Source organism: Bos grunniens, chromosome 9 (assembly GCF_055505025.1).
Source record: "Bos grunniens cultivar Pamir isolate PY7600 chromosome 9, Bosgru_T2T1.0, whole genome shotgun sequence".
NCBI classification, from domain to species: Eukaryota; Metazoa; Chordata; class Mammalia; order Artiodactyla; family Bovidae; genus Bos; species Bos grunniens.
In genome coordinates, this window is record NC_141173.1 from 24,893,102 (window position 1) to 24,920,884 (window position 27,783).

At 39.3% G+C, this 27,783-nt stretch overlaps 2 protein-coding genes across 3 annotated transcripts; one reads left to right on the top strand and one right to left on the bottom strand.

Moving 5' to 3' along the window:
* Positions 1–42: 42 nt before the first annotated feature.
* RNF146 (ring finger protein 146) lies at positions 43–27,327 on the bottom strand. 2 transcript variants are annotated; one of them, XM_086316308.1, is made up of 3 exons: positions 27,257–27,327; positions 18,913–19,015; positions 43–1,753 (listed from the first exon to the last, which is right to left on the bottom strand). In XM_086316308.1, coding segments are annotated over exons 2-3 (1,044 nt in total). In that variant the 5' UTR covers positions 18,915–19,015; positions 27,257–27,327; the 3' UTR covers positions 43–711. The 2 variants fall into 2 exon arrangements, with proteins under 2 accessions (XP_086172434.1, XP_086172433.1); XM_086316307.1 differs by having other exon boundaries at positions 18,913–19,020.
* Positions 25,632–27,783, top strand: LOC147365696 (uncharacterized). Its single transcript, XM_086316319.1, has 2 exons — positions 25,632–27,160; positions 27,562–27,783. Exon 1 carries the CDS (start codon positions 26,627–26,629, stop codon positions 27,095–27,097), a length of 471 nt encoding a protein of 156 aa, XP_086172445.1. The 5' UTR covers positions 25,632–26,626; the 3' UTR covers positions 27,098–27,160; positions 27,562–27,783.

The following is a 27,783-nucleotide window of genomic DNA, read 5'->3' on the forward strand; positions in this document are numbered from 1 at the left end:
AAAATGTTTCCCATTCCCTTCCAGATTCAAACAAGAGACAGATTAATTTTGATAAATTCTAATATTTATTAAATTATAAAGTCTGTAATCAAAAAAAAAAATGTGGATCAAGAGAAACCTCTTAACTACAAGGACTAGACAGCAAAGCCTATGAGAACGCTATGAAGTGTGTTACAAACAAGATTCTGAAACATAAGTTATAAGCTGTTTCCTTTACATTTCCATTTCAGTAACTTTACTGTTAAGTAGTTATTTTAAAACCCCAAATTCACATTTGTTCTCACGTTATTTAAGCTTTCTGTTCATACTGATACCAGACATCTTGTAGGTGCCAAATTTTGGTAATGGTTTTACGTCAATCCATGCAGAAAAATATGAACCAAGGCAATAGTCAGATGAGGACCATTAATGCACAAATACACACACGCTGGCCAAAAGAACTGAAGGTATTTTAAAAAACTATAAAATAAACAGACCTCAAGAAAACTGCGTTATTACTAAACAGCTCTCAACTATTAACACCCAAGTTCTTTATATTAAATAAATTTCTCAACAGAGATGTGTTAGACATATTAATTACAAGTCTATCCTTCCCATACCCCTTCCCACCCCAACTCCCAAAATGCACTACTGGGGATGAGTATAATGTTACGTGGGCAAAAATTTACAGATAACCATTTTCATCTTGAGCATGGATCTGAAAACTTTTATTTAAACTTCCGTTACTGTGCACTGTCCATCAGGCCTTCGAGATCTGACACTCACTGTTCCACCCGCTGCCACTGATCGATCAGATACTGTCTGACTTGGATTAGGAACCAAAAGTCTCTGTTGGGTCAAGGAGTGTTGTGCAACAAGCGCAGATACATCCTCACTATCACTACTGGCATCGGATTCGGTTTCTTCAATCGAAGTGTCTGGTGCTGGTACCCTGCCTGAAGATGGTGACTCATGCTCTTCTTCTCCTTCCCCTCTATGACTCCTTTCCGCTATGCTGTCTCCACCAAGTTGTAAATGTGCAAAAGAGTCTTCCAGAGAAGTGCCTGCATCAGGGGATGGTGTGGCGGGGCTTGTTAGCTGACCGTCTACTGACGTCAGGGGCCTCACAGAAGACGACTGAACAGAAGCTCCGCTCTGAGCTGGTACACTGTCCGCTCCGTCAGCAGAGCTCTCTCTTGCCAGGTTTACAGTATTAGCATCACAGTCCAGCCTAAGTCCAGCTACTCCCTTCTTTGGTATATCTATTATATCCCGCTTGATCTTCCTGCGACGTCCATGTTCGTTTCTCCTATACTGTACCATATTTTCAAGATCGGCAACATACAGAAACCCGGCAATTAACATTTCAGTGCTCTTTTTACCTTTGGAAAAAGCATCTTCCAGCTCTCTGCTAGTGCGCTCGTCATACTGCCACCACCCATTTCTTCCTTCATAATACCAGGCATATTCACCATTTCCTCTACTTGCTGCCTTGAGTTCTTCTGGTGACAACAAGGTTGGCTTATCAAGGAAATCTTCGGGAATTTCTTGTCGACAGAGGGCACATCGCTTTCCAAGCCATGAAGCTCCCTTCACACACAGATAGCAGAAAACATGCTTACAAGGCAGACTGACTGGGTGAACACATGTCTGCAGACAAATGGCACATTCAGGGACAGTTAGAGAAGGTGCAGTATTAGAACAGGACTCATTTGCTTTCCTGTTTGTAGGAAGCATGTTTATAGAGTGATCAATTTCTCCACAGCCAGCCATCCTGAGAAAATGAGAGAAAATACATGTAATATTAAAATCTTGTTTTAACTCTTCCAAAATCTTAATTCAACATTCAGAAAACACTTATTAAGCACCAATTATATGCAAGTCAAGACAATGGGGACACAAAATTGAAAGCAGAGAAAAAACTTATGTAGAAAAATATTTTTGATTTGAATTTATTCTTATTTGTGGGCGGGAAATGAGGCACAAATAAAAAGGTACAACCAAAGTATAGATTTGAAATAAATATACCATTTCTATTCACAGAATAGAACTAAATGCTAAGATTTTAAAATGTACACTCCATCTACACTTTTAAAATCAGTCTGGACAGTAGAGAAAAACAAAAAAATGGTTAAAAATAATTCAGATTACAATCTCAGAAAGTAACAAATTTTATACCTTTTAGGATACCACTAAGTGCAATTCTGCAATACTTCCATGTATTAATGTACTTCTGGTACTTGACAAGTAGACCATGTAAAATGACTAGAGCTGAAATCCTAGAAACTCCGTTTCTCTGCTGTATAATCTTAAAAACACTGGTTAAACCAGTCATCTCATTCCCCCTCTGTGAAACAACTTTTCTTTTAATGGCCTTTTTATTGTTGAGGCTTGTTCTAAACCACACAAACGTTCCTCTTGCTGTACTCTTTCAAGATGATCTCATCTACGTTCATGGCTTCAATTTGTTACCAACTCCTAAAATGATAATCACCAGCCCGGGTTTTTCGTTTTAGCACTAGAACTATCTTTTAATTGCCTACTTTAGCTCTCTTCTTGGCTAAAAAACTGAATTTATGATCTGTTTCCTCCTTATTTACTTATTCCCTAAATGCCCCTCTGGAGACACCTCTATTCATTTGCTTTTCAAGCCAGAAATCCATCACTGAAGCTGTCCTCAGTTCGGTTCAGTTCAGTCGCTCAGTCATGTCCGACTCTTTGCGACCCCATGAATCGCAGCACGCCAGGCCTCCCTGTCCATCACCAACTCCCGGAGTTCACTCAGACTCATGTCCATCGAGTCAGTGATGCCATCCAGCCATCTCATCCTCTGTCGTCCCCTTCTCCTTCTGCCTCCAAACCCTCCCAGCATCAGAGTCTTTTCCAATGAGTCAACTCTTCGCATGAGGTGGCCAAAGTACTGGAGTTTCAGCTTTAGCATCAGTCCTTCCAAAGAAATCCCAGGGCTGATCTCCTTCAGAATGGACTGGTTGGATCTCCTTGCAGTCCAAGGGACTCTCAAGAGTCTTCTCCAACACTACAGTTCAAAAGCATCAATTCTTCAGCACTCAGCTTTCTTCACAGTCCAACTCTCACATCCATACGTGACCACAGGAAAAACCACAGCCTTGACTAGACGAACTTTTGTTGGCAAAGCAATGTCTCTGCTTTTGAATATGCTATCTAGGTTGGACATAAGTTTCCTTCCAAGGAGTAAGCGTCTTTTAATTTCATGGCTGCAGTCACCATCTGCAGTGATTTTGGAGCCCCGAAAAATAAAGTCTGACACTGTTTCCACTGTTTCCCCATCTATTTCCCATGAAGTGATGGGACCAGATGCCATGATCTTCGTTTTCTGAATGTTGAGCTTTAAGCCAACTTTTTCACTCTCCACTTTCACCTTCATCAAGAGGCTTTTTAGTTCCTCTTCACTTTCTACCATAAGGGTGGTGTCATCTGCATAGCTAAGGTTATTGATATTTCTCCCCGCAATCTTGATTCCAGCTTGTGTTTCTTCTAGTCCAGCGTTTCTCATGATATACTCTGCATATAAGTTCAATAAACAGGGTGACGATATACAGCCTTGATGTACTCCTTTTCCTATCTGTAACCAGTCTGTTGTTCCATGTCCAGTTCTAACTGTTGCTTCCTGACCTGCATATAGGTTTCTTAAAGAGGCAGGTCAGGTGGTCTGGTATTCCCATCTCTTTCAGAATTTTCCACAGTTTATTGTGATCCACACAGTCAAAGGCTTTGGCATAGTCAAGAAAGCAGAAATAGATGTTTTTTTTTGTTTGTTTGTTTTTTTAAAGTCTACAAGCAATAAATGCTGGAGAGGGTGTGGAGAAAAGGGAACTCTACAGCCACTATGGAGAACAGTGTGGAGATTCCTTAAAAAACTGGAAATAGAACTGCCTTATGATCCAGCAATCCCACTGCTGGGCATACACACTGAGGAAACCAGAAGGGAAAGAGACACGTGTACCCCAATGTTCATCGCAGCACTGTTTATAATAGCCAGGACATGGAAGCAACCTAGATGCCCATCAGCAGATGAATAGATAAGAAAGCTGTGGTACATATACACAATGGAGTATTACTCAGCCATTAAAAAGGATACATTTGAATCAGTTCTAATGAGGTGGATGAAACTGGAACCTATTATACAGAGTGAAGTAAGCCAGAAAGAAAAACACCAATACAGTATACTAACACATATATATGGAATTTAGAAAGATGGTAACAATAACCCTGTGTACGAGACAGCAAAAGAGACACTAATGCATAGATCAGTCTTATGGACTCTGTGGGAGAGGGAGAGGGTGGGGAGATTTGGGAGAATGGCATTGAATCATGTATAGTATCATGTATGAAACGAGTTGCCAGTCCAGGTTCGATGCACGATACTGGATGCTTGGGGCTGGTGCACTGGGACGACCTAGAGGGAGGGTATGGGGAGGGAGGAGGGACGAGGGTTCAGGATGGGGAGCACGGGTATACCTGTGGCAGATTCATTTTGATGTTTGGCAAAACTAATACAATATTGCAAAGTTTAAAAAAAAAACAAAAAAAAAACTATAGAAGGAAATTTCTGCTGCACCACAAAAAAAAAAAAGATGTTTTTCTGGAACTCTCTTGCTTTTTCCATGATCCAGCGGATGTTGGCAATTTGATCTCTGGTTCCTCTGCCTTTTCTAAAACCAGCTTGAACATCAGGAAGTTCACGGTTCACATATTGCTGAAGCCTGGCTTGGGGAATTTTGAGCATTACTTTACTAGCGTGTGAGATGAGTGCAATTATGCGGTAGTTTGAGCATTCTTTGGCATTGCCTTTCTTTGGGATCGGAATGAAAACTGACCTTTTCCAGTCCTGTGGCCACTGCTGAGTTTTCCAAATTTGCCGGCATATTGAGTGCAGCACTTTCACAGCATCATCTTTCAGGATTTGAAATAGCTCAACTGGAATTCCATCACCTCCACTAGCTTTGTTCATAGTGATGCTTTCTAAGGCCCACTTGACTTCACATTCCAGGATGTCTGGCTCTAGGTCAGTGATCACACCATCGTGATTATCTGGGTCGTGAAGATCTTTTTTGTACAGTTCTTCTGTGTATTCTTGCCACCTCTTCTTCATATCTTCTGCTTCTGTTAGGGTCATACCATTTTTGTCCTTTATCAAGCCCATCTTTGCATGAAATGTTCCCTTGGTATCTCTAATTTTTTTGAAGAGAACTCTAGTCTTTCCCATTCTGTTGTTTCCCTCTATTTCTTTGCATTGATCGCTGAAGAAGGCTTTCTTATCTTTTCTTGCTATTCTTTGGAACTCTGCATTGAGATGCTTGTATCTTTCCTTTTCTCCTTTGTTTTTTGCTTCTCTTCTTTTCACATGTATTTTGTAAGACCTCCCCAGACAGCCATTTTGCTTTTTTGCATTTCTTTTCCATGGGGATGGTCTTGATCCCTGTCTCCTGTACAATGTCACGAACCTCATTCCATAGCTCATCAGGCACTCTATCAGATCTCGTCCCTTAAATCTATTTCTCACTTCCACTGTATAATCATAAGGGATTTGATTTAGGTCATACCTGAATGGTCTAGTGGTTTTCCCTACTTTCTTCAATTTCAGTCTGAATTTGGTAACTTTAAGGAGTTCATGATCTGAGCCACAGTCAGCTCCTGGTCTTGTTTTTGTTGACTGTATAGAGCTTCTCCATCTTTGGCTTCTCCTAACCCCTCCCCATTCAAAACATTAGCAAGTCCTACATTTTATCTCCTAAATATCCCCTAAATCCAACTACAGCCCATCTCTGCCCTTCCAAGTCATCAAGTAAACAATATTTATTAAATTACTGCATATGCCTTTTAATGGGTCCAGCCTTGTGTCTTGTTAAAAACTTGGTTTCAGGTTAGAGACCAGGATCTATATGCCCTGCACAGTCTGTCTGGACGCCAGCTCTCATGCCAGCTTCATCTCACAGCATGCTTCTTGGACTTCAGTTTTCTTATCAGTAAAATGGGGAAAATTCATGTTTTGACTCAATTCCCTTTTCTAAGATATCTAATACACACTACATAATAAATACTTGATAAACTGAATTTAGCTCCTCTCTTTTCTGTTTATTGGCAAAAGCAGATTGATTATATTCTTTGCAGCCAAAGATGGAGAAGCTCTATACAGTCAGCAAAAACAAGACCAGGAGCTGACTGTGGCTCAGACCATGAACTCCTTATTGCCAAATTCAGACTGAAATTGAAGAAAGTAGGGAAAACCACTAGACCATTCAGGTATGACCTAAATCAAATCCCTTATGATTATACAGTGGAAGTGAGAAATAGATTTAAGGGACGAGATCTGATAGATAGAGTGCCTGATGAGCTATGGAATGAGGTTCGTGACATTGTACAGGAGACAGGGATCAAGACCATCCCCATGGAAAAGAAATGCAAAAAAGCAAAATGGCTGTCTGGGGAGGCCTTACAAATAGCTGTGAAAAGAAGAGAAGCGAAAAGCAAAGGAGAAAAGGAAAGATATAAACATCTGAATGCAGAGTTCCAAAGAATAGCAAGAAGAGATAAGAAAGCCTTCTTCAGCGATCAATGCAAAGAAACAGAGGAAAACAACAGAATGGGAAAGACTAGAGATCTCTTCAAGAAAATCGGAGACCAAAGGAACATTTCATGCAAAGATGGGCTCAATAAAGGACAGAAATGGTATGGGACCTAAAAGAAGCAGAAGATATTAAGAAGAGATGGCAAGAATACACAGAAGAACTGTACAAAAAAGATCTTCCGACCCAGATAATCACAATGGTGTGATCACTGACCTAGAGCCAGACATCTTGGAATGTGGAGTCAAGTGGGCCTTAGAAAGCATCACTATGAACAAAGCTAGTGGAGGTGATGGAATTCCAGTTGAGCTATTCCAAATTCTGAAAGATGATGCTGTGAAAGTGCTACACTCAGTATGCCAGCAAATTTGGAAAACTCAGCAGTGGCCACAAGACTGGAAAAGGTCAGTTTTCATTCCGATCCCAAAGAAAGGCAATGCCAAAGAATGCTCAAACTACCGCATAATTGCACTCATCTCACATGCTAGTAAAGTAATGCTCAAAATTCCCCAAGCCAGGCTTCAGCAATATGTGAACCGTGAACTTCCTGATGTTCAAGCTGGTTTTAGAAAAGGCAGAGGAACCAGAGATCAAATTGCCAACATCCGCTGGATCATGGAAAAAGCAAGAGAGTTCCAGAAAAACATCTATTTCTGCTTTATTGACTATGCCAAAGCCTTTGACTTGTGGATCACAATAAACTGTGGAAAATTCTGAAAGAGATGGGAATACCAGACCACCTGACCTGCCTCTTAAGAAACCTATATGCAGGTCAGGAAGCAACAGTTAGAACTGGACATGGAACAACAGACTGGTTCCAAATAGGAAAAGGAGTACATCAAGGCTGTATATTGTCACCCTGTTTATTTAACTTATATGCAGAGTACATCATGAGAAATGCTGGACTGGAAGAAACACAAGCTGGAATCAAGATTGCCGGGAGAAATATCAATAACCTCAGATATGCAGATGACACCATCCTTATGGCAGAAAGTGAAGAGGAACTAAAAAGCTTCTTGATGAAGGTGAAAGTGGAGAGTGAAAAAGTTGGCTTAAAGCTCAACATTCAGAAAACGAAGATCATGGCATCTGGTCCCATCACTTCATGGGAAATAGATGGGGAAACAGTGGAAACAGTGTCAGACTTTATTTTTCGGGGCTCCAAAATCACTGCAGATGGTGACTGCAGCCATGAAATTAAAAGACGCTTACTCCTTGGAAGGAAACTTATGTCCAACCTAGATAGCATATTCAAAAGCAGAGACATTACTTTGCCAACAAAAGTTCGTCTAGTCAAGGCTATGGTTTTTCCTGTGGTCATGTATGGATGTGAGAGTTGGACTGTGAAGAAGGCTGAGCACCGAAGAATTGGTGCTGTTGAACTGTGGTGTTGGAGAAGACTCTTGAGAGTCCCTTGGACTGCAAGGAGATCTAACCAGTCCATTCTGAAGGAGATCAGCCCTGGGATTTCTTTGGAAGGACTGATGCTAAAGCTGAAACTCCAGTACTTTGGCCACCTCATGCGAAGAGTTGACTCATTGGAAAAGACTCTGATGCTGGGAGGGATTGGGGGCAAGAGGAGAAGAGGACGACAGAGGATGAGATGGCTAGATGGCATCACCGACTCGATGGACATGAGTCTGAGTGAACGCCAGGAGTTGGTGATGGACAGGGAGGCCTGGTGTGTTGCGGTTCATGGGGTCGCAAAGAGTCGGACAGCACTGAGCGACTGATCTGATCTGATCTGATATATATATTGTTCTCAGGAAAAAACAACTGAAAACAGTTGTAAGGCACTAACTAGGTTTCATTCATCAGGTCCTATTGCTACATTTAAATCATAGAATAACTTGAAACATTGTACTAACAGAAAGAACTAAAATTAGCTAGAGAAAGGGTGAACAATATCATCTTTTGTCCCTTTCAATTAAAAAAAATTCACTGTCAATGAAATTCTGAAAAAAAATTTTTAATTTCCACATTTAAGGCCCAATTAAAAATAATGAAGTCCTTCATCCACAAGTAATAATTTAACTGAGTAAGAGAGATGTTTGATTCTATTTGTAAGACAAAATGTTTAAATGAGCTACTGATCACCACTACTTTGGAAAAACAATAGCAACATCTCATATACACCTAAATGATCTAGGTGCCTTGTGGACAAAAGAAAGGCCAATAAATTTAAAAATTTTAAGAAGAAAAATAGAAGTCTACTAAAATGTAAATTAAGTATCTAACAGTGCAACTTGGATGAATGCCATACTTTTAAAAGATACACAGTCTCAGACCCTGTTGTATTATAAATAAAATTAACCCCAAATATCAATTTTCCATTAGATGCAGTTACCTTATCTATGAAAAAGAAGTTTTCAACCTAAAAGCATTACTCTCCATCCTGACCAATACTTTATATGAATCTTACTCTTGCATGCATAAATAAATGTAAACATATAATTAACAAATTAAAAAAAAAAATGATAGACATCCCAGGGGAAGATATGAACTGTGAAAATAACATACTAGGAAAGGCAAAACAATTCTTTTTGGGCAGGTATTCTGGTTCCCTCATTAGAATGAGATAAAACTGGGTAAACATCATCAGAAAACAGGTAGAAGATAGTTAAAGCTTCATTATTTTACCTAAAGAACTTTCAACGTTCAGTTCAGTGGCTCAGTCATGTCTGACTCTTTGCGACCCCATGAATTGCAGCACGCCAGGCCTCCGTGTCCATCACCAACTCCCGGAGTCCACCCAGACCCATGTCCATTGAGTTGGTGATGCCATCCAACCATCTTATCCTCTGTCGTCCCCTTTTCCTCCTGTCTTCAATCTTTCCCAGCATCAGGGTCTTTTCAAATGAGTCAGCTCTCCACATCAGGTAGCCAAAGTATTGGAGTTTCAGCTTCAACATCAGTCCCTCCAATGAACAACCAAGACTTATTTCCTTTAAGATGGACTGGATGGATCTCCTTGCAGTCCAAGGGACTCTCAACAGTCTTCTCCAACACCACAGTTCAAAAGCATCAATTCCTCGGCACTCAGCTTTCTTTATAGTCCAACTCTCACATCCATACATGACTACTGGAAAAACCACAGCCTTGACTAGATGGACCTTTGTTGGCAAAGTAATGTCTCTGCTTTTTAGTATGCTCTCTAGGTTGGTCTGGAGAAGGCAATGGCAACCCACTCCAGTACTCTTGCCAGCAAAATCCCTTGGGGGGAGGAGCCTGGTAGGCTGCAGCCCATGGGGTCTCAAAAAGTCAGACACGACTGAGTGGCTTCACTTTCACTTTCATGCATTGGAGAAGGAAATGGCAACCCACTCCAGTGTTCTCACCTGGAGAATCCCAGGGATAGGGGAGCCTGGTGGGCTGCCATCTATGGGGTCGCACAGAGTCAACTTCACATGACTGAAGCGACTTAGCAGCAGCAGCAGCAACAACTAGGTTGGTCATAACTTTGCTACCAAGGAGCAAGCGTCTTTTAATTTCATGGCTGCAATCACCATCTGCAGTGATTTTGGAGCCCCAAAAAATAGCCACTGTTTCAACTGTTTCCCCATCTATTTGCCATGAAGTGATGGGACCAGATGCCATGGTCTTAGTTTTCTGAATCCTGAGCTTTAAGCCAACTTTTTCACTCTCAGTTTCATCAAGAGGCTCTTTAGTTCTTCTTCACTTTCTGCCATAAGGGTGGTGTCATCTGCATAGCTAAGGTTATTGATATTTCTCCTGGCAATCTTGATTCCAGCTTGTGCTTCCTCCAGCCAAGCATTTCTCATGATGTACTCTGCATTTAAGTTAAATAACCAGGGTGACAATATACAGCCTTGATGTACTCCTTTTCCTATTTGGAACCAGTCTGTTGTTCCATGTCCAGTTCTAACTGTTGCTTCCTAACCTGTATACAGGTTTCTCAAGAGGCACATCAGGTGGTCTGGTATACCCATCTCTTTCAGAATTTTCCACAGTTTGTTGTGATCCACACAGTCAAAGGCTTTGGCACAGTCAAGAAAGCAGAAATAGATATTTTTCTGGAACTCTTGCTTTTTCCATGATCCAGCGGATGTTGGCAATTTGATCTCTGGTTCCTCTGCCTTTTCTAAAACCAGCTTGAACATCTGGAAGTTCAAAGTTCACATACTGCCGAAGCCTGGGTTGGAAGAATTTTGAGCATTACTTGACTAGCGTGTGAGGTGAGTGCAACTGTGCGGTAGTTTGAGCATTCTTTGGCATTGCCTTTCTTTGGGATCGGAATGAAAACTGACCTTTTCCAGTCCTGTGGCCACTGCTGAGTTTTCCAAATTTGCTGACATATTGAGTGCAGCACTTTCACAGAATCATCTTTTAGGATTTGAAATAGCTCAACTGGAATTCCATCACCTCCACTACCTTTGTTCGAAGTGATGCTTCCTAAGGCCCACCTGACTTCACATTCCAGCATGTCCAGCTCTAGTGAGTGTGAGTGATCAAACCTTAGTCATTATCTGGGTCGTGAAGATCTTTTTTGTACAGTTCTTCCGTGTATTCTTGCCACCTCTTCTTAATATCTTCTGCTTCTCTTAGGTCCATACCATTTCTGTCCTTTATCAAGCTGATCTTTGCATGAAATGTTCCCTTGGTAACTCTAATTTTCTTGCAGAGATCTCTAGTCTTTCCCATTCTATTGTTTTCCTCTATTTCTTTGCAATGATTGCTGAGGAAGGCTTTATCTCTCCTTGCTATTCTTTGGAACTCTGCATTCAGATGCTTATACCTTTCCTTTTCTCTTTGGCTTTTGGCTTCTCTTCTTTTCACAGCTATTTGTAAGGCCACCTATCAAGATCTCTTCAAAAAGTTGAAGGTATCAAGGGAACATTTCATGCAAGGACAAGCATGAAGGGCAGAAACACTAAGGACCTAAGAGAACAGATCAAAAAGATGTGACAAGAATACACAGAATTAGAGAAAAAAAAGTCTTAATGACCTGGATAACCACAATGGTGTGGTCACTCACCTAGAGCCGGACAACCTGGAATGTGAAATCAAGTGGGTCATACATAGGAAGCATTACTACGAACAAAGCTAGTGGAGGTGGTGGAATTCCAGCTGAGCTATTTCAAATCCTAAAGCTGATGCTGTTAAAAGTGCTGCACTCAGTATGTCAGCAAATTTGGAAGACTCAGCAATGGCCACAGGACTGGAAAAGGTCAGTTTTCATTCCAATCCCAAAGAAGGGAAATGCCAAAGACTGTTCAAACTGCCATACAATTCTGCTCACTTCATATGCGAGCAAAATTTTGCTCAAAATCCTTCAAGCTAGACTTCAATAGTAAGTGAACCGAGAACTTCCAGATGTACAAGCTGGGTTTCGAAGAGGCAGAGGAACCAGAGATCAAATTGCCAATATGTGCTGGATCACGGAGAAAGCAAGAGAATTCCAGAAAAAAATCTACTTCTGCTTCACAGACTACGCTAAAGCCTTGGCTGTGTGGATCACAACAAATTGTGGAAATTCATAAAGAGATGGGAATTCCAGACCATCTTACCTGTCTCCCGGGAAACCTGTATCCAGGTTAGAACTGGACATGGAACAACAGACTGGTTCAAAATTGGGAAAGGATCACGTCAAGGCTGTATATTGTCATTTTGCTTATTTAATTCTGTGCAGAGTACATCACATGAAATGCAGGGCTGGATGAATCACAAGATGGAATCAAGAATGCCAAGAGAAAGATCAATAACCTCAGATATGCAGATGATACTGATCTAAAGGCAGAAAGTGAAGAGGAACTAAAGAGCCTCTTGATGAGGGTCAAAGAAGACAATAAAAAAGCTGGCTTGAAAGTCTACATTCAAGAAAAGAGATCATGGCATCCAGTCCCATCACTTCGTGGCAAATAGAAGGGGAAACAATGGAAACAGTGACAGATTTTATTTTCTTGGGACTCCGAAAATCACTGTGGATGGTGACTGCAGCCATGAAATTAAAAGATGCTTGCTTGGAAGGAAAGCTATAACAAACCCAGACAGTGTATTAAAAAACTGAGACATAATTTTGTCAACAACATCTGTATAGTTAAAGCTATGGTTTTTCCAGTAGTCATGTACGGATATGAGTGTTGGACCATGAAGGCGGCTGAGCACTAAAGAATTGATGCTTTCAAATAGTGGTGCTGGGGAAGACTTGAGATTCCCTTGGACAGCAAGGAGATCAAACCAGTCAATCTTAAAGGAAATCAACACTGAATACTCTTTGAAAGGACCGTTGCTGGGTAAGATGAAGGCAAAAGAAGAAGGGAGCAGAGGATGAGATGGTTAGATAGCATCACCGACTCAATGGACATGAATTTGAGCAAACTCTGGGAGCGAGTAGAGGACAGGAAAGCCTGGTGTGCTGTAGTCCATGGGGTCACAAAGAGTCAGATATGACTTAGGGACTGAACAACAACAACTTTCAACTATCAATTTGCCATAGCAAATACCAAATTATGATTCTGTGTAGCTCACCAAGTATACTCCTAGTGTATCCCAAGTAAGACATGAGGAGGAAAAACTTTAAGTACTTTTTACATAATTCTGTATTAAGTACATGCAGTAGACAAGATACCATTATGATATGTAAGAAGATAAAGACATAGCAACCCAAACCACTAGCCTGCCCATCTGTAAGACACACTCCATGCACGTGTGCTGTTGCTTCAGTTGTGTCCAACTCTGTGACACTATGGACTGTAGCTTGTGAGCCTCCTCTGTCCGTGGGATTTTCTAGGCAAGAATACTGGAGTGGGTTGCCAAGCCCTCCTCCAGGGGATCTTCCGGACCCAGGGATCAAACCTGCATCTCTTAGGTCACCTGCATTGGTGGGCAGGTTCTTTACCACTAGCGCCACCTGGGAAGCCTTCGATGATCTTCAAATAGGCTGAAGGCTAAACTTGTGCAGAGGATCATACAAATATGTAAGTAAGAAATGTTTTTATTTCTTTCCCTTTTGTAGAGTAAGGATTTGACAAAGAGAGTGCTAATTAAATAGAAATATTCCCTAAGTAATAAATTTCTTAGGAAACTTTAGAGATCATTTTAAAAAAGGAAATTTATTTCCTGGTTACTAAATTAATATGTAGAAATTTGGAATGAAGTTGGTCCAACTCTACTGAAGAACACAAATGTATCACTCACTTCCCAAGACATTTTTTTTTTTTTTGCCAACTGAACCCTTAATGGGCTATTATTACTTTTACACATAAATTCCATTCTTCTAAACGATGTAAAATATTTCTGGAAGACGAAAAAATGTCTATCAATGCTAGTTAAGACTTCTCTGCAACAAGACCAAATACAGAGGGATATAGGCAAATTCAGTGGAAATCTGTAAGTATTCAGATTTTGTCTAATCTTCTTAAAGACATCTAATCAAAAGAAAGGTAAAATTACTATAAATGAGAAAGATCTTTAGCTTACTAATATTGAGGAACTTTCTGACACCAATAAAAACTACAAATACTGAAAAACCGATTTTTTTAAAGTATGGGCTCAGAACCCAATTAAAAGCATGAAAGAGAACAAAGAATAAAGTACTACAAGCTCTTTTGTGGAGACCTATCAAAAAAGAACGTCATCTTCCTTCCCAAAATTTTGTTTTTTTGTTTTTTAATTCCTCAAATCTTTACTTCTGTTGGAATATAAAGCGTTTGAACTTTAATACAAGTTAAAAAATTTAACATTAAAATTTTCACAATGACCATTCCTAAGTCCTTAAGACAAAATTCTTAACTTTTCCTATTGCACAGTGTCTTGTAATTGGTGGTGGTCGTGGTTTAGTTGCTAAGTCGTGTCTGACTTTTGCAACCCCATGGACTGTAGCCTGCCAGCCTCCTCTGCTCGTGGGATTCTCTAGGCAAGAATACCGGAGTGGGTTGCCATTTCCTTCTCCAGGAGATCTTCCTGATCTAGGAATTGAACCCGGGTCTCCTGCATTGCAGGCAGATTCTTTACCAACTGAGCTACAACGGAAGTAATTTCATTTCTGTTGGATGCCTATTGATGTATGTTTTATTATAGTAAACTATTTAACAACTAACAATTACTGATTGCATAATATGTGGCAGATATTTTGTGAAATACTTTAATCCTCCTATCACCCTACGAACTGGGTCTGTTATTTTCCTTTTTACAGATGAGGAAACTGAGGTACAAAAAGCTCAGATAATATACCCAAAGTCATAGTTCATTAAGTGATTGAGCCAGCCTCAAATCTAGGTTCCATAACCCAGATGATCTGACTTCAGAGTCTTTACTCTTAACTGCTACATATTGTTTCTAAAACAACCATGTCTATCCAAATATAAGAACCACCATCAGTAATTTTAGGAAAGATAAGGCTTCAGGAAGTTACAAGAAATTTCACAGACTGATAGAAGAATGGCATCTTATCACCTGCTGCAAGAGCTGTCATGTATTTCTCCTTATTCCTTTTCAACTTTGAACAGAGAACACATGTGAGCATCTACCATGCCCATGGCACTAGGAAAGGAAATGCATAATAAAGTCTGCCATCAAAGTTAAAGAACACTGCATTACCTAATGATTTTTTGATAAGTGTAACAGACACCAGGGAGTACAAAGGAAGAAATGGTAACTAGCAAGGAGGGGATAGATACATATGAATAGATGAAAAGTACTGTGCAAAGAAGTACAGCAGAGACCTTCTATATTATGGAATCTTAATAAAGTTTAAACATTTTAAATGCAAACGGTTCGTAAACACTTCTGGTCACAGCCTTATTAAAAATTTAGGGAAATCTTACATATAATTTAAGGAGTTCAAGGATCTCTATGAAGTTGGTCCTTATACTAACTCCTAAGGAGTCAACAGGAATTCACTGAAAGGTTATGTTAGGAAGTGACAAGTTGGTTTACTAGTTTATCAAGACCAGCTGGACAGAAGTTTGGAGGAAGACTTGGCAGGATGAGGCCAAAAGGAAACTAGAATTTATAATAATCCAGGTAAAAAAGATAATGGGAAGGAAGGGACAGATGTAAGGTTCTAACAGTAGAACATAAGAAATACTAAGGAAACAGAAATGAAAGCATTTAGTTACTGATGGATGATCAAGATTCAGAATCTGAGGTGAGTTCTGACATTGTAACTTTAAGATATTTATAAAGTCTTCAAATGAAGACAGGCAGATGACAGTTGAGTTAACTGGACAGGTACGCTCAAGAAATCTAAGCAGAAAGAAGTGTCTTGAGCCACCAACACATACATGATTACTGACACATGAAAATGGATGGATGCCCAAATTAAATCTGCACACACAGCACACAAAAGGGCTAATCACAGAACCTTGGATTACTCCAACATTTGTAAGTGAGGCAGTGGACAAGAAGAATGGCAGAGAAGGATGGGGAATAAAGTGAGACTACTCCCTCAAAAGCCACAAGGAGAGACATTTGCCAAAAAAAAAAAAAAAGATCAAGCAAGGAGCAAAGTTACAAAAGTTACTCAACTTATGAAAATTTCCACAATTGTAGTGAAATACATGGTGCAAAATATGTGAACATCACACACTGATTAGCTATTTTGAGTTCCCAGAACCCATTGTGCCTGGTATCAATTACTTTTTACTTAACCAAGACACCTTTCTTTCCTTATTGTCCCAAAGACTATTATAAAAGTTTCCCAACCTCTTAGTTAAGAGATATCCTGAACCCTCAAATTAAGAAATTAGGTATGAATGACTCCTCAAAATTTATCTTTATCTTCATTCTATCTTATTCCTCTTGGCTCAGGATGGAGTACTGGTAGCTTTCCAAGCTAAACCATCCCAATTCCTCCAAGATTTCAATTAATATTCTATTGCTAAATTTCAAAATCAACTAACATGCTAAGTCTAATGATCTCTTTCAGTCTTATCTATTTGATTCCATTGCATTAAATCATATTAACCACAGACTCTATCTAAAAATTTATATTATTCATTTCCATGATGGTACTCTCTCCCAGTTATCATTTCCCCATCTCCCCCCCCCCACCTTCTTTAGTTTCCCTGAAATACCAGGATTCCTCACAGAGGCTCTGAGTGACAAAATTTTCAATATTACATTTTATGCCTAGACAATCTACAGGATATTCCAAATTTATATGTATGAATGTAAATCTCATATCCCCAAAATGTAGTATCTGGAACTGTTCTGGATTCCTAAGAGCTGTATTTCCAATTCTGTATTCAAAAGGTCTACCTCAATATTCTCCAGTCACCTGAAATCAAACATGACTAAAATAAAAATTAACTCCTTTAAATCCACATCCTTTTCTCTTGGTCTCTATCTTGGATAAAACTTAGGAGTCATCCTCAGCACTCCCCTATTCCTTGGCTACTTTGCTTTTCTGCAACAAAAACCTTTATAGAATGTGTCCCCTTTGTTACTAAAGCCTGTGACCTTAATTTTGGCCTCCTGGGCACACTCTTATACAAAATACTGACCTCTCAAGTGGCCTTCCTGACCTCTCAGTCTTTTCTTCCTCTCATCTTTCCTCAGTTTAATTATCTAATTAGTCTTTCCTCCACTCAGTCTTCAGTAGTTTTCTATTGCCTACATAATGGAGAAGGCAATGGCACCCCACTCCAGTACTCTTGCCTGGAAAATCCCATGGACGGAGGAGCCTGGTGGGCTGCAGCCCATGGGGTCGCTAAGAGTCAGACACGACTGAAGCGACTTAGCAGGAGCAGCAGCACTGCCTACATAACGTCATCAAAATTGCTAAGCACTAACTTTCAAGTACACTGACACAGACTTCAGAGTAAAACAAGACTTAGTTAAAAATCCGTCATTTATTCTTACTATGTTGACCTAGAACAGTGTTTCCCAAACTTCTCCAAAGATAAGAATTAGCTGATGTGCTATCTCTTGGAAATTTGGACTCATCTGCATTAAGAGTCTAAAAATCTGTTTTCAGTAAGTGCCCTAGCAGATAATTCTGAGAAATTTGGTAAACAATGACCCAGGGAAAATGAGTTTTATCTGTTTCTTCATTAGTAAATAAGGCTACTACAATCTTATGACTGAGTTCAATAATCCAAGTAAAACATCCAGTAAGCACCAGGCAATAAGTAGGTACAAATAAACACACTCATTCCCTTTACTAACTGTGAAGTCTCTGTTTCCCACTGACCTTCACACACAGGATTGCTCCCTGAGTCCTCTAAGATGCCTGGATATTTAGGCAGCTGTGCCCTTCCCCATTCCCTTGGCTTGAAAAATAATTCCTAATTTTCTGATTGTTAAGATTCTATTCATTCTTTAAGACCGAACCAAAAGTTCCCCTGTTCACTCTGAACTCTTCAGATGGAATACACTCTCTCAGTTCTGAAAGTGTTTTACTGGTGTCTCAATATAGTATTTCTTCCACTGTATTAATTATATATGTGTCTTACTTACTAAACTACAGTCTAATTCCTTGATGGCAGGGATAGTCTGATGGTCAGACTATCTGACCTACAGGATTAAAAAATATACAGAAGTATATAAACAGACAGATAACATGTAAACAGGGTTAAATTAAAACTATATTTGCCCCAATTTTAAAGAAAAATGCTTACTGGTTTCATTTGTCTTTTATTAAAATTCTCAACACTAAAAATGATATGGTAATACTTTTAATGGGAGTATATAATCAAAGCATCACACTAGAAAAGTAGATAACAACAGTTACATGTCAAATGGGGAGAACATATGAAGTAGTATCTATAAGGGTTACTCTTTGGTCAAGTATTTTAACTACTGTAATCACCAAAAACTGTCAACTTGCAAGATGGCAATATGATGTTCATTGTGTAAAAAAGTTTCATCAATAACAGACTAAAGTTCAATATGGCCAAGACAGAGGTAGTGTTAACATTTTAAAGCATATTTCACAAAGAGAAACTGATAGGAAAATAGAAGTAGTAAAACTGGGGACTAGAGTGACTCCAATAAGAATTAAAATGCAATAATGTACTTAAAAAAAAATAAATTAACTTTGTTTATTTAAATAAATTACTATGTAAAGAATAAGTAGAACCTAAAAGACCTGGAGATCCTTCCAGTTTTTTAGCCTTCTATGTGCAAATTTCTCTATCTTCCGTTTCACTTTTATAGGGATTATTCCCTATGAAGAGATTTTTTTTGGAAGCCTATATTAATAGTAATATGTGAAGAAACTTGTCAATTCAATTAAAGATCTAAAAGTCAATATAAAACATTCATTTTGTTTGATTAAAACTAACTGATACTCGATTTATTACATTTTATACCAGTCATTTAACTTGTTGCAGCTTTGTAAAAACCATGATGCCATACTTACATTTCTATTACAGACCCCACAGATGCCTGCCACAAAAATAAAATCTTATCTTCATGAGTAATCAGCCAGTTTGCAGAATTTTCTCCTCCATTGCTGGATCATCCTGTGCTGCAAAAGAAAAATTTCAACATCAACTTCTCAACAAAATTAGTCAATTATGTATGATTCTTTGATTTAATAAAATTCAGTGGCAAATTTTATCTCGAAGAGGAAAAATTTCTAGACAAGGATGCCAGCTTTCCCCACTGCTATTCAACACTTCACTGGAAGTTTTAGCCGGAGCAATCAGATCAGAAAAAGATATGAAAGGCATACAAATTGGTAAAGAAAAAGTAAAACCAGATCTATTTGCAGAGATAGTAAAATTTTCTCTGTTCTCTATACAGAAAATTCCAGAGAATCCCGAAGAAAGCTGCTAAACCTAAAACAAATTTAGCATAGGTGCACTTTATAAGTTCAATGCACAAAAAGTCAGTTCTGTTTCTATATCAACAATTCAAACAAGGAATCAAGAAAGCATTCCCACTTATAATAGCATCTGAAGGAATGAAATACCTTGACCAAGGAGGTGAAAGACTTACACGCTGAAAAACTACAAGGCACGGCTTAAAGAGATTCAGAGCAAAATAATGGAAACACAACTGGTGTTCATAGACTGGAAAACTATGAAGACGACAAAACTATCCAAAGTGATCTACAGATTCAACATAATTCTTATCAAAATCCCAATAGTTTTTTTTTCCTGTTTTTCAGAAATGAAGAAACTCATCTTCCAATTCATATGGAATTGAAAGGGGCCCCAAATAGCCAACACAATTTTGAAAAGGAACAAAGATGGTGAATTCACACTTAAAGATTTCAAAACTTATTACAAAGCTACAATAATATACGTGTGGTTTTGGCGTAAGAATAGACAAATACGCCAACAAAAGAGAGAGTGCAGAAATAAACCCATCTCTATGGCCAACTGATTATATTTTACAAGAAAAAAGAATTGTTTTTTAAGTGAAACAAGTTCTATATGGACATGATATGTATTTCACAGCCTCTGCCTTCCTACAGGAGGTAATGCACGGGAAGGCAAGGTCATCACATTAACTAGGACCTCCTGGTACCTATATGAATGTCCCAGTTTACAACCATTAAGATGGTTCCTGGACAGCAGGCATCTTGAGGCACCAACCAAAACATCATCTCAGTCATTAGTCCTCTTTCTTCACAGTTAGTGTTACCTCCATCCACTTCATGCCCACTACAGGAGGCTCATTTACTGCAAAGAACATACATGATGATGACAGAGACAGGCTCTACAGTAACAAGACAGAAGAGACAGCTATTCTTTCAGTTCCATGCACCTCTTACAGTGTGGGAATCTATCTCCCTAAAAAACTTGGAATTTTATTTAGTGTTTAAGATTTTTTAGATAAATGCCCTTTTAAGATAAGCCAGCATATCTCACCAAATGTTTAACAGAACAGACCAAACAATATGTAATCTATCTCAAAACTGAAGACCTTTCAAAGTAACTGACTAAAAGTGTTTATAAACAACTTGACTTTTTGTTTTACTCTGACTTCAGAACCTAGTCTTTCCATGACAAGGACTCCAGTGTCCTGACTTCCCTCCACAACCCTTTCACTTTACTAAGTGCCTACAACTTCAGTGGCACCAAAGAGGACTCCATCATTCACTTCCCTCCTAGAGTCTACTCAAAATATTAGAAACCACCCACTTTCACACACAGGACAATAGGAAACATTCTACTATTCTAATATCATTACTCTTAAACACAAAACAAACAAACCCCCACTTATTTTTCGAAGTCTCTAACCATTGGCTGTAATCCCCTAAAGCTATTCTCTTAACCCTTAAAATACTGACAATCTATCTACTCGCTACTGGTCATCCAATTCATTATAATTCCTGACACCTGACTATGAATTTATTAAATATCCTTGAGAATAAACCATTCAACACCTAACTCAGAGGTTCTTGAACTTCCCCAGAGACACACATCCTCAGACTCTAACTCGAGATACTATAGGCCAGTAGACATGGGTTTCAGCCCAAGAATCTCACCTCAAGTGATGCTGATGCAGGTAGTCCCATGAAATACAATTTGGGAAACACTGTCCTTATTTTTCAATTCCTAAATTCAACAAACTTCACCCTCTGCCCCAACAAAATATGATGGCCACCTAAAACTGCTCTCTCTCTAAAATCTTAAACTCACTCTCAGACCACAAGGTCTGGTTCTTCCAGCTCACTCACTCATTCTTACACCCGTTCTTTAATTCCAAGTGCCTCTTCAGTCTCTTGCCCACCTCCTTTCCTTTCTCCAATACCTGATTCCATTTCCTTTTCTGCCCAATCTGGAGTCCAGCGATTTTAACTTCTTGAGAGAATGCTTGGCTCTCTCACATCTCTGTCTCTCATCTACACATACTCTACACACCCCCATCTCCGCATGTATCTTACAACGTGACATCTCGGCTTCTGTGCCTTAACCAGAAGTGCCAATGGAGAAATACAAAATTATTTTTCTCACTGCCCTTTCAACATGTTACATCAAACTGTCAACTTTTAGCCCTAACACCTTTGGAATCTATCCTCCATTCTCTTGTCATTGCTAGTGCCCTAGTTCAGACTTTTACCATCATTGGACTACTGCTCCATCTGATTATTTGGCTTCAGTATCACCCCTTAAATTAAGTCTCCGAATGTGATACACTTAAAAAGAAAAATGAATCCTCCATACGTGAAGCCCTATATGGGCTCTCCAGCCTACACAATAAAGTAAAGCTCCTCAGACAATATTCAACAGCCTTAAAGACCTGAAACCTAAATAACTCTCTCCCACAACCACTCTCATAGATTAATACTCTAGTTACACCAAATTACTCAGTTCTCCAAATTTCTTTTTGTAATTCTGTATTTCCTCCTACCTGTATAGTCTTTCTTTTAAGGTTTATGAATGCTACTATCTTTCTCTGATTGCCTCTGGAAAAGCTGTTCCTTCCCCTTTATTTTGTAATTTTTCTATTATTGAATTTACCATATGCATTGCAAATATCTGTTTGCTTCTGACTCTTCCAGTAAACCATGGGACCCCTGAGATAAGGATTACTTATATCTCTAAGTGGCTAGTCAACTGCCAATCAGTTGTTGCTGTCTTAAGCTGGTATTCCTTGGATGAATGAAAAACTAAATGCATTTAATCACCTAACACAATATTTACATTCTAATTGTGAACAGGCACCTAGCCACAAAAGCTATAAAGGTATACAACTTTCAATCCTTTCTTTAAACAACTTAAAATCCAACAGAGGGAGTTACCACATTTACAAATTATAAAATTGATGCCATCTTTATATCTTTTGACAAGTATATAATTTACCCAGCTATTCTTCACTGGCAGTGAATTCTCCAGAATGCAGATTAAAATCCAGGAATAAAACAGACTTTAGTAAATCTTGTCAGCTACAGGGACCTTTCCAATTACTATCTCCCGTGGCTAAAATTTCAAAGCTGACTGTAAATGGATAATAGCTGAGGGGAGAAAAATGAACTAAAACCTATATAGTAATCTAGACTTCCAGATATGACAACTGTGGTCCTCAACCAGCAGTATTACCTGAAAATTCTTTACAAACAAATATCCAAAGCCCCACTCTCTGCCAAGAGAATCAGATCTCCAGGTATTTCATATGCATACTGAAGGTCACTAAGTAGATGCATTATATCACTGAATCCTCAAAATGACTCTGTGAGAAATTTTATAAATGAGGAAACCCAAGCCCACAAGGATTTAGCCCCAATTCACAAAGCTATCAATACTGGGAGATGAGATTCAAACTCAAGTATATCCTTAAAAAAATATTTTCCTCAATGTGCTGTATCTCAAAGAATATCATTATCTAACAGAAATACCACGCAAGCCACATAGGTAATTTCACATTTTCTATTAATGACAATAAGAAACAATCAAATTTAGAGAGTATATTTCATTTAACCCAATATATTCAAACCGTTACCATTTCCACATGTACTTTATATAAATTATTAATGTGGTATTTTATACTTCTGTGTGTGTACACTCCTTGAAATCTGATACACGTTTTACTTTATAGCACAACTCAGTTCAGACTAGCCACACAGCTTACTCAATAGCTCCATGTGGCAAGTGGCTAGCATGCTCACGATGCAGGTTTAGAATGTCTTGCATACCAACAGTCTTAAAAAAAAAAAAAAAGAACCTGCAATTTAGTGCAAGAATTGTTGAATAAAGAAAACGAACTCCATGTTCCTTTACTCACACCTTTGCTTGCATAGATTAAAAAAAAATCGTATATTCTACTGTGATCAAAACTGACTGGTTTAGGTATCCCAATTCTACCAATTAGATCCATCAACTCTAGCCTCTGAGAATTGTAATGCCAACTGGGCACAACATATGGTGTGGCGTGTAATATTCAGAATAGTCATGTGTAATATTCAGAATAGTTGAGTGGCTCTCAGAAAACTTATACATTTGAAATCAAAGAATTTTTTTAAGGGAGGGAGGGGGAGTCTTTTACTTTTAACCAAAGATAAAAGAATAGTGTAATTCTAACTGCAGACCACAAATAATTTGGCAAACATAAATAACTCAAACATACGTAATTCATTCTGCAATGAATGATTTGTAAATTATCACCAAACTAAATACAATTTATGAATTATTCAGTAAAATTTACCATTATATTTTGGCATGCATCTATCAACTAGTTAATGAGTTAAGTTTCCTTCTTAAGGTGCAAATTTATACAGAAACAAACTATTAGGAAGGTAACATAAAAAGAGAAAAGATTTGAAACTCATCAGTTATTTCTGCACCTTAATTCTAAAGGGAAAAAGTGGCAGACTATTTTTTTAAATATATATAAGTTTAGAGATTATCATTTACCCATTCAACCAATCAAGTTTAACTGAAAATGAATATTGTATTATTTGTAATTTTGTGACCACTCAACAAATTCATGCGCCTATTATCTGCACCCACTGTTATTTTCTCTGAAAATATTTAGGATTAATTACGATTCTACTTTTTAAATCAGTCATGGACTAAGTTTTTTTTTAGATAATAGATTCAAATAAATGATTATCTTTTTAAAAAAATCAAAGAAAAGATAAGCATGTTGACAGTTAAAATATCGAATTATAAAGATCTGAAGATTTCCTGTATTTTTCCAATTATTAACAGCCAGTGTTTAATAAAAGTTATTACTCTTTATTCAAAATACACATAATGTTCTACATAAAATATTCTACATAAAAGAGATCAGTGACAGAAAAGAAAAATATTACATATCTTACAACTTTTGTTATAGTCAAAAAAGAAAAAGGAAAAAAAAAAATTAAGGACCAGTAAAAGGAACAGAGATAGAGTGGGTGTAATTTAGCAGATACATCTTAATATGCAAGAGAGAGTCCCAGATTGAGAGATGTAACTAAATGCCCTAACGTTTTTCCATTTTTAGCTTTCCTTCTCCTCTCCTGTTAAAACAGCTTACAGAAAGCACAAGTCATACTAGGAAACAAAAGTCTTCAGTCAAAACTCACTTCTACTAAATGGGGTCCAATATTTTACACTACTCTGTGTTAAAGAATTATATTTCCACCACTTCATTTAATATTTCCCATTAAAAAAAGTTACTGTATGACAATCTCTGGGCTTCACAATCTTCATATCCAAGCATTAAACCTTTACTTTACACTTCTCACCCAAAAATGTGGGCTTTGCATTTTAACATTAAATGTGAACAGGTAAACATTTGCAGAATTATTTTCATTTAGCTCACAATTTACATTACAATTTACATTGGCCCATTTGAAACAAAATTCTAAATCAAAGACTGAGCTTAACAAACGCTCCAATTTAAGATGTACAAGCAAAAGCAAACACATCCAAAATCTATTTTTAGAGTGGGCTTTCACTCTTCCGGTTTGCTCTTTAAAATTAGATATTTTGGGACATATTTTCATGTTTTGTTAGCGCACTTCACAGACTCCCAGACACTCAACACAAACAATATTTGCTGGTCACAAAAACAGCAAAGCCAACATCATAAATCCCGTTACTTGAGCAGGTGATTTTCTTCCTGTGTCCTATACGCCAGGTCTTTTAAAAGTATGAATATAGAATCACTTATTAAAAAACAAAATAGCCTTAAGTATTCCAATTTCTGGAAACGTATATTGCTTTCAATGACATATTTTCAAACCCTGTTTTAAAAGGACACACATTGTAAGCACTTCCACTTACCACATCACAGCTTGACCACCCAAACTGTATATAATTATTTTATAGTTAAGTTAATCATGTTCCCATTATGGCCTGCAATTGTAATTATCTTTTATCTTGCCATTGATTGTGAAAACTGATAACATCTTTCACTATTGTGATTATATAACTATTACTCACTTATTATTATTTATATTGATCAACAGAAAAATAATAGAACTCAGTATCACCAAAACTATGATTTAATAGAAAAACCTGTATCACTTTTTAATATCCAGATGCATATCCGAATTATCTTGAAATTTTTTGAAAAACATAAATGCCCAGGTATTGCTTTTCTCCAGAGTTCCAGATATGTTTCTAATGAGCAGTCATGTTTAAAAACAACTGGACTATATGACGATCTTTTACTTTTATCTAGTTTGTTTCACTTTTTCTATTTCATATTTAGTGCTCCCATTTCATTTATATTTTCCAATTCTCCATCTTTTCTTTCTGATGTTCTCAAATCTTTATCAAGCACAGTAGAAAAGCTTTGTATACATATATACAATATGCACATTTTAGAAAACTTGTGACTTTTTAGGACATTTGATTCCACTTGCTTGACTCACTATGAATAGAATGCGGATTTCTAATTTAAAAAAATAAATACGCAACAATCAACAAAAACTTACTGTATAGCACAGGAAACTACAGTCAATATCTTGTAATAACCTATAATGGGAAATAACTTCAAAAATAATGTATGTATAACTGAATCACCTTCCTGTGCACCTGAAACAGCGTAAGTCAACTATACTTCAATAAAATATGTTAAGTGAAAAAAAAAGTAATCAAAAAAGAAAAGTACACACTTTGGAGGGGCACCTGAAAATATCAATCACAAAGACAATGCGTTTTTCTACCATTTCTTGGCTTTCTTCTCTCAATTCCAGTTTCACTATTACTTAACAAACAAAATGTACCCACTTTAGAAACTTGAGAAATAAGTGCTCAGTAAAATGGCACTTAGGGAACAGAAAGAAAGCCGTACTAAATCTGACATCGAGAAAAAGATCTAGTTGCCAGAAGTACGTATAAACTCAAAACAATTTTTCTGCCTTTCTCTAGGTGCCCACAGAAAACAAAAAATAGCGGCCACAATGGAACATCCATTTACCCTTTCAGACGGGATGCGGGGGGAGGTGGAGGGGTGGTAGGGAGAGAACTCCGCACCCAACATCCAAAAGAACAAAGCAACAGCCTCGTCTTTTAAGATGCACTGAGGTTTTGGAGACTCAGCGGGTACGGAGACACCTCTCAGTGGTTCTGATGCTTTAACGACAGTGCTGAGCTTTAACCCGGACAAGACGAGGGACTGGACTGCTCGTCGGATTAGGCAAGACTCAGGAACTGAGCAGGAGGAGGAGGGAGAGAGGGGAGAGAAAGATGCCAAAGACACTCCGGAAAAACAAAATGCAGGAACTGTACGTCCGGACCCAAGGCCCGAGTGGACGCCTCCGCACGGGATGCTGGGGGCGGGGGGATTACCCCTCCAACCATCGCCGCCCCTACATCTTGAGGCCCATAAAGTCCCCTAGTAGAGGCCTGACACCTGCGAAGGGGACAGGAAAGGGACCTGGCTGCCACCGAAGGCAGCTACGAGGACCCCGGCGGAAGAGGCTGCGCAGTAATGGCCGCTGCTCCGCCTCTCGCACCCCGACCGTGACCAGCTCCGGGCTCTCGCCCAGGGCAGCGGCTGCGGCGGCCACGGGCTACGCGGCGTCCGTCACAGTCTTCCTGCTTCTGACAGCAGCCAAGCTAGGGGCGGCGGAAAGGGCTGAGCTGTGCCACGCCGGCTCGGTTCCACTGCCGCGGCCGCGCCGGCCCAAGGGCGTCCACCCGCGTCCCAGCCCCTGACCCCGCCGCCGCCCCTCTCAGGCCCGGAGAACAGGGCCGACCCGGGGAGTGCCGCGCTTGGAGGTGACGCCGCGGGCCATCACTCCTCTCCCCGAGTAGGACCCAGAAGTGGCTTCACTTTCACCCTGCCCCTCGAGTGGGCTTCGCCCCGACTCCCACCTCTGTGGCCACAACCGAAGCCGCCTCGCCGTCTTTTCTCTTCGGCCTCCGAGCCTGCAGCGGCCGGGAACGCGCGCGCGGGCGCGCGGCCGTCACGTGACGGCCGATCGCGTCGCGGGGGCGGGGCCACGAGAGGCGGAAGCAGCGCCGCTCCAAGGGAGCTCGCGCCGGCCCCGCCCCCGCCTTATTTCCCCACGCCCCGTCCCTGAAGCCCGAGCGGCTGATCTTCTCGGATCTCTGGTGATGTGTAGTTTCGCGGCTTGGGTCTTTCTAACTACATTATATTTTGCTGTGCTTGTAATTAGGTGCCGAAGAATTATGAAAGACTGCAAGTCCACCAGAGAGAGAGAGAGATCGGGGGCCGAGGAAGTAGGACGCGTGTAGGGCCAGCAGGTGGTGCTGCTCAGAAACCCGGCTTCCGTACCCAGGAGAACCTTTTGGGCACCTAGCTGGATTTGAGGTTGAAGAGTCTGTGGCAACACTGCGCGTTCTCGTTCAAAAAAAGTCCAGTTTATTCCTCTTTTGAA

What these genes read in the sequence shown, in the direction of transcription:
- LOC147365696 (XM_086316319.1), top strand. Translation starts at nt 26,627, where the DNA reads ATGCCAAAGACACTCCGGAAAAACAAAATGCAGGAACTGTACGTCCGG.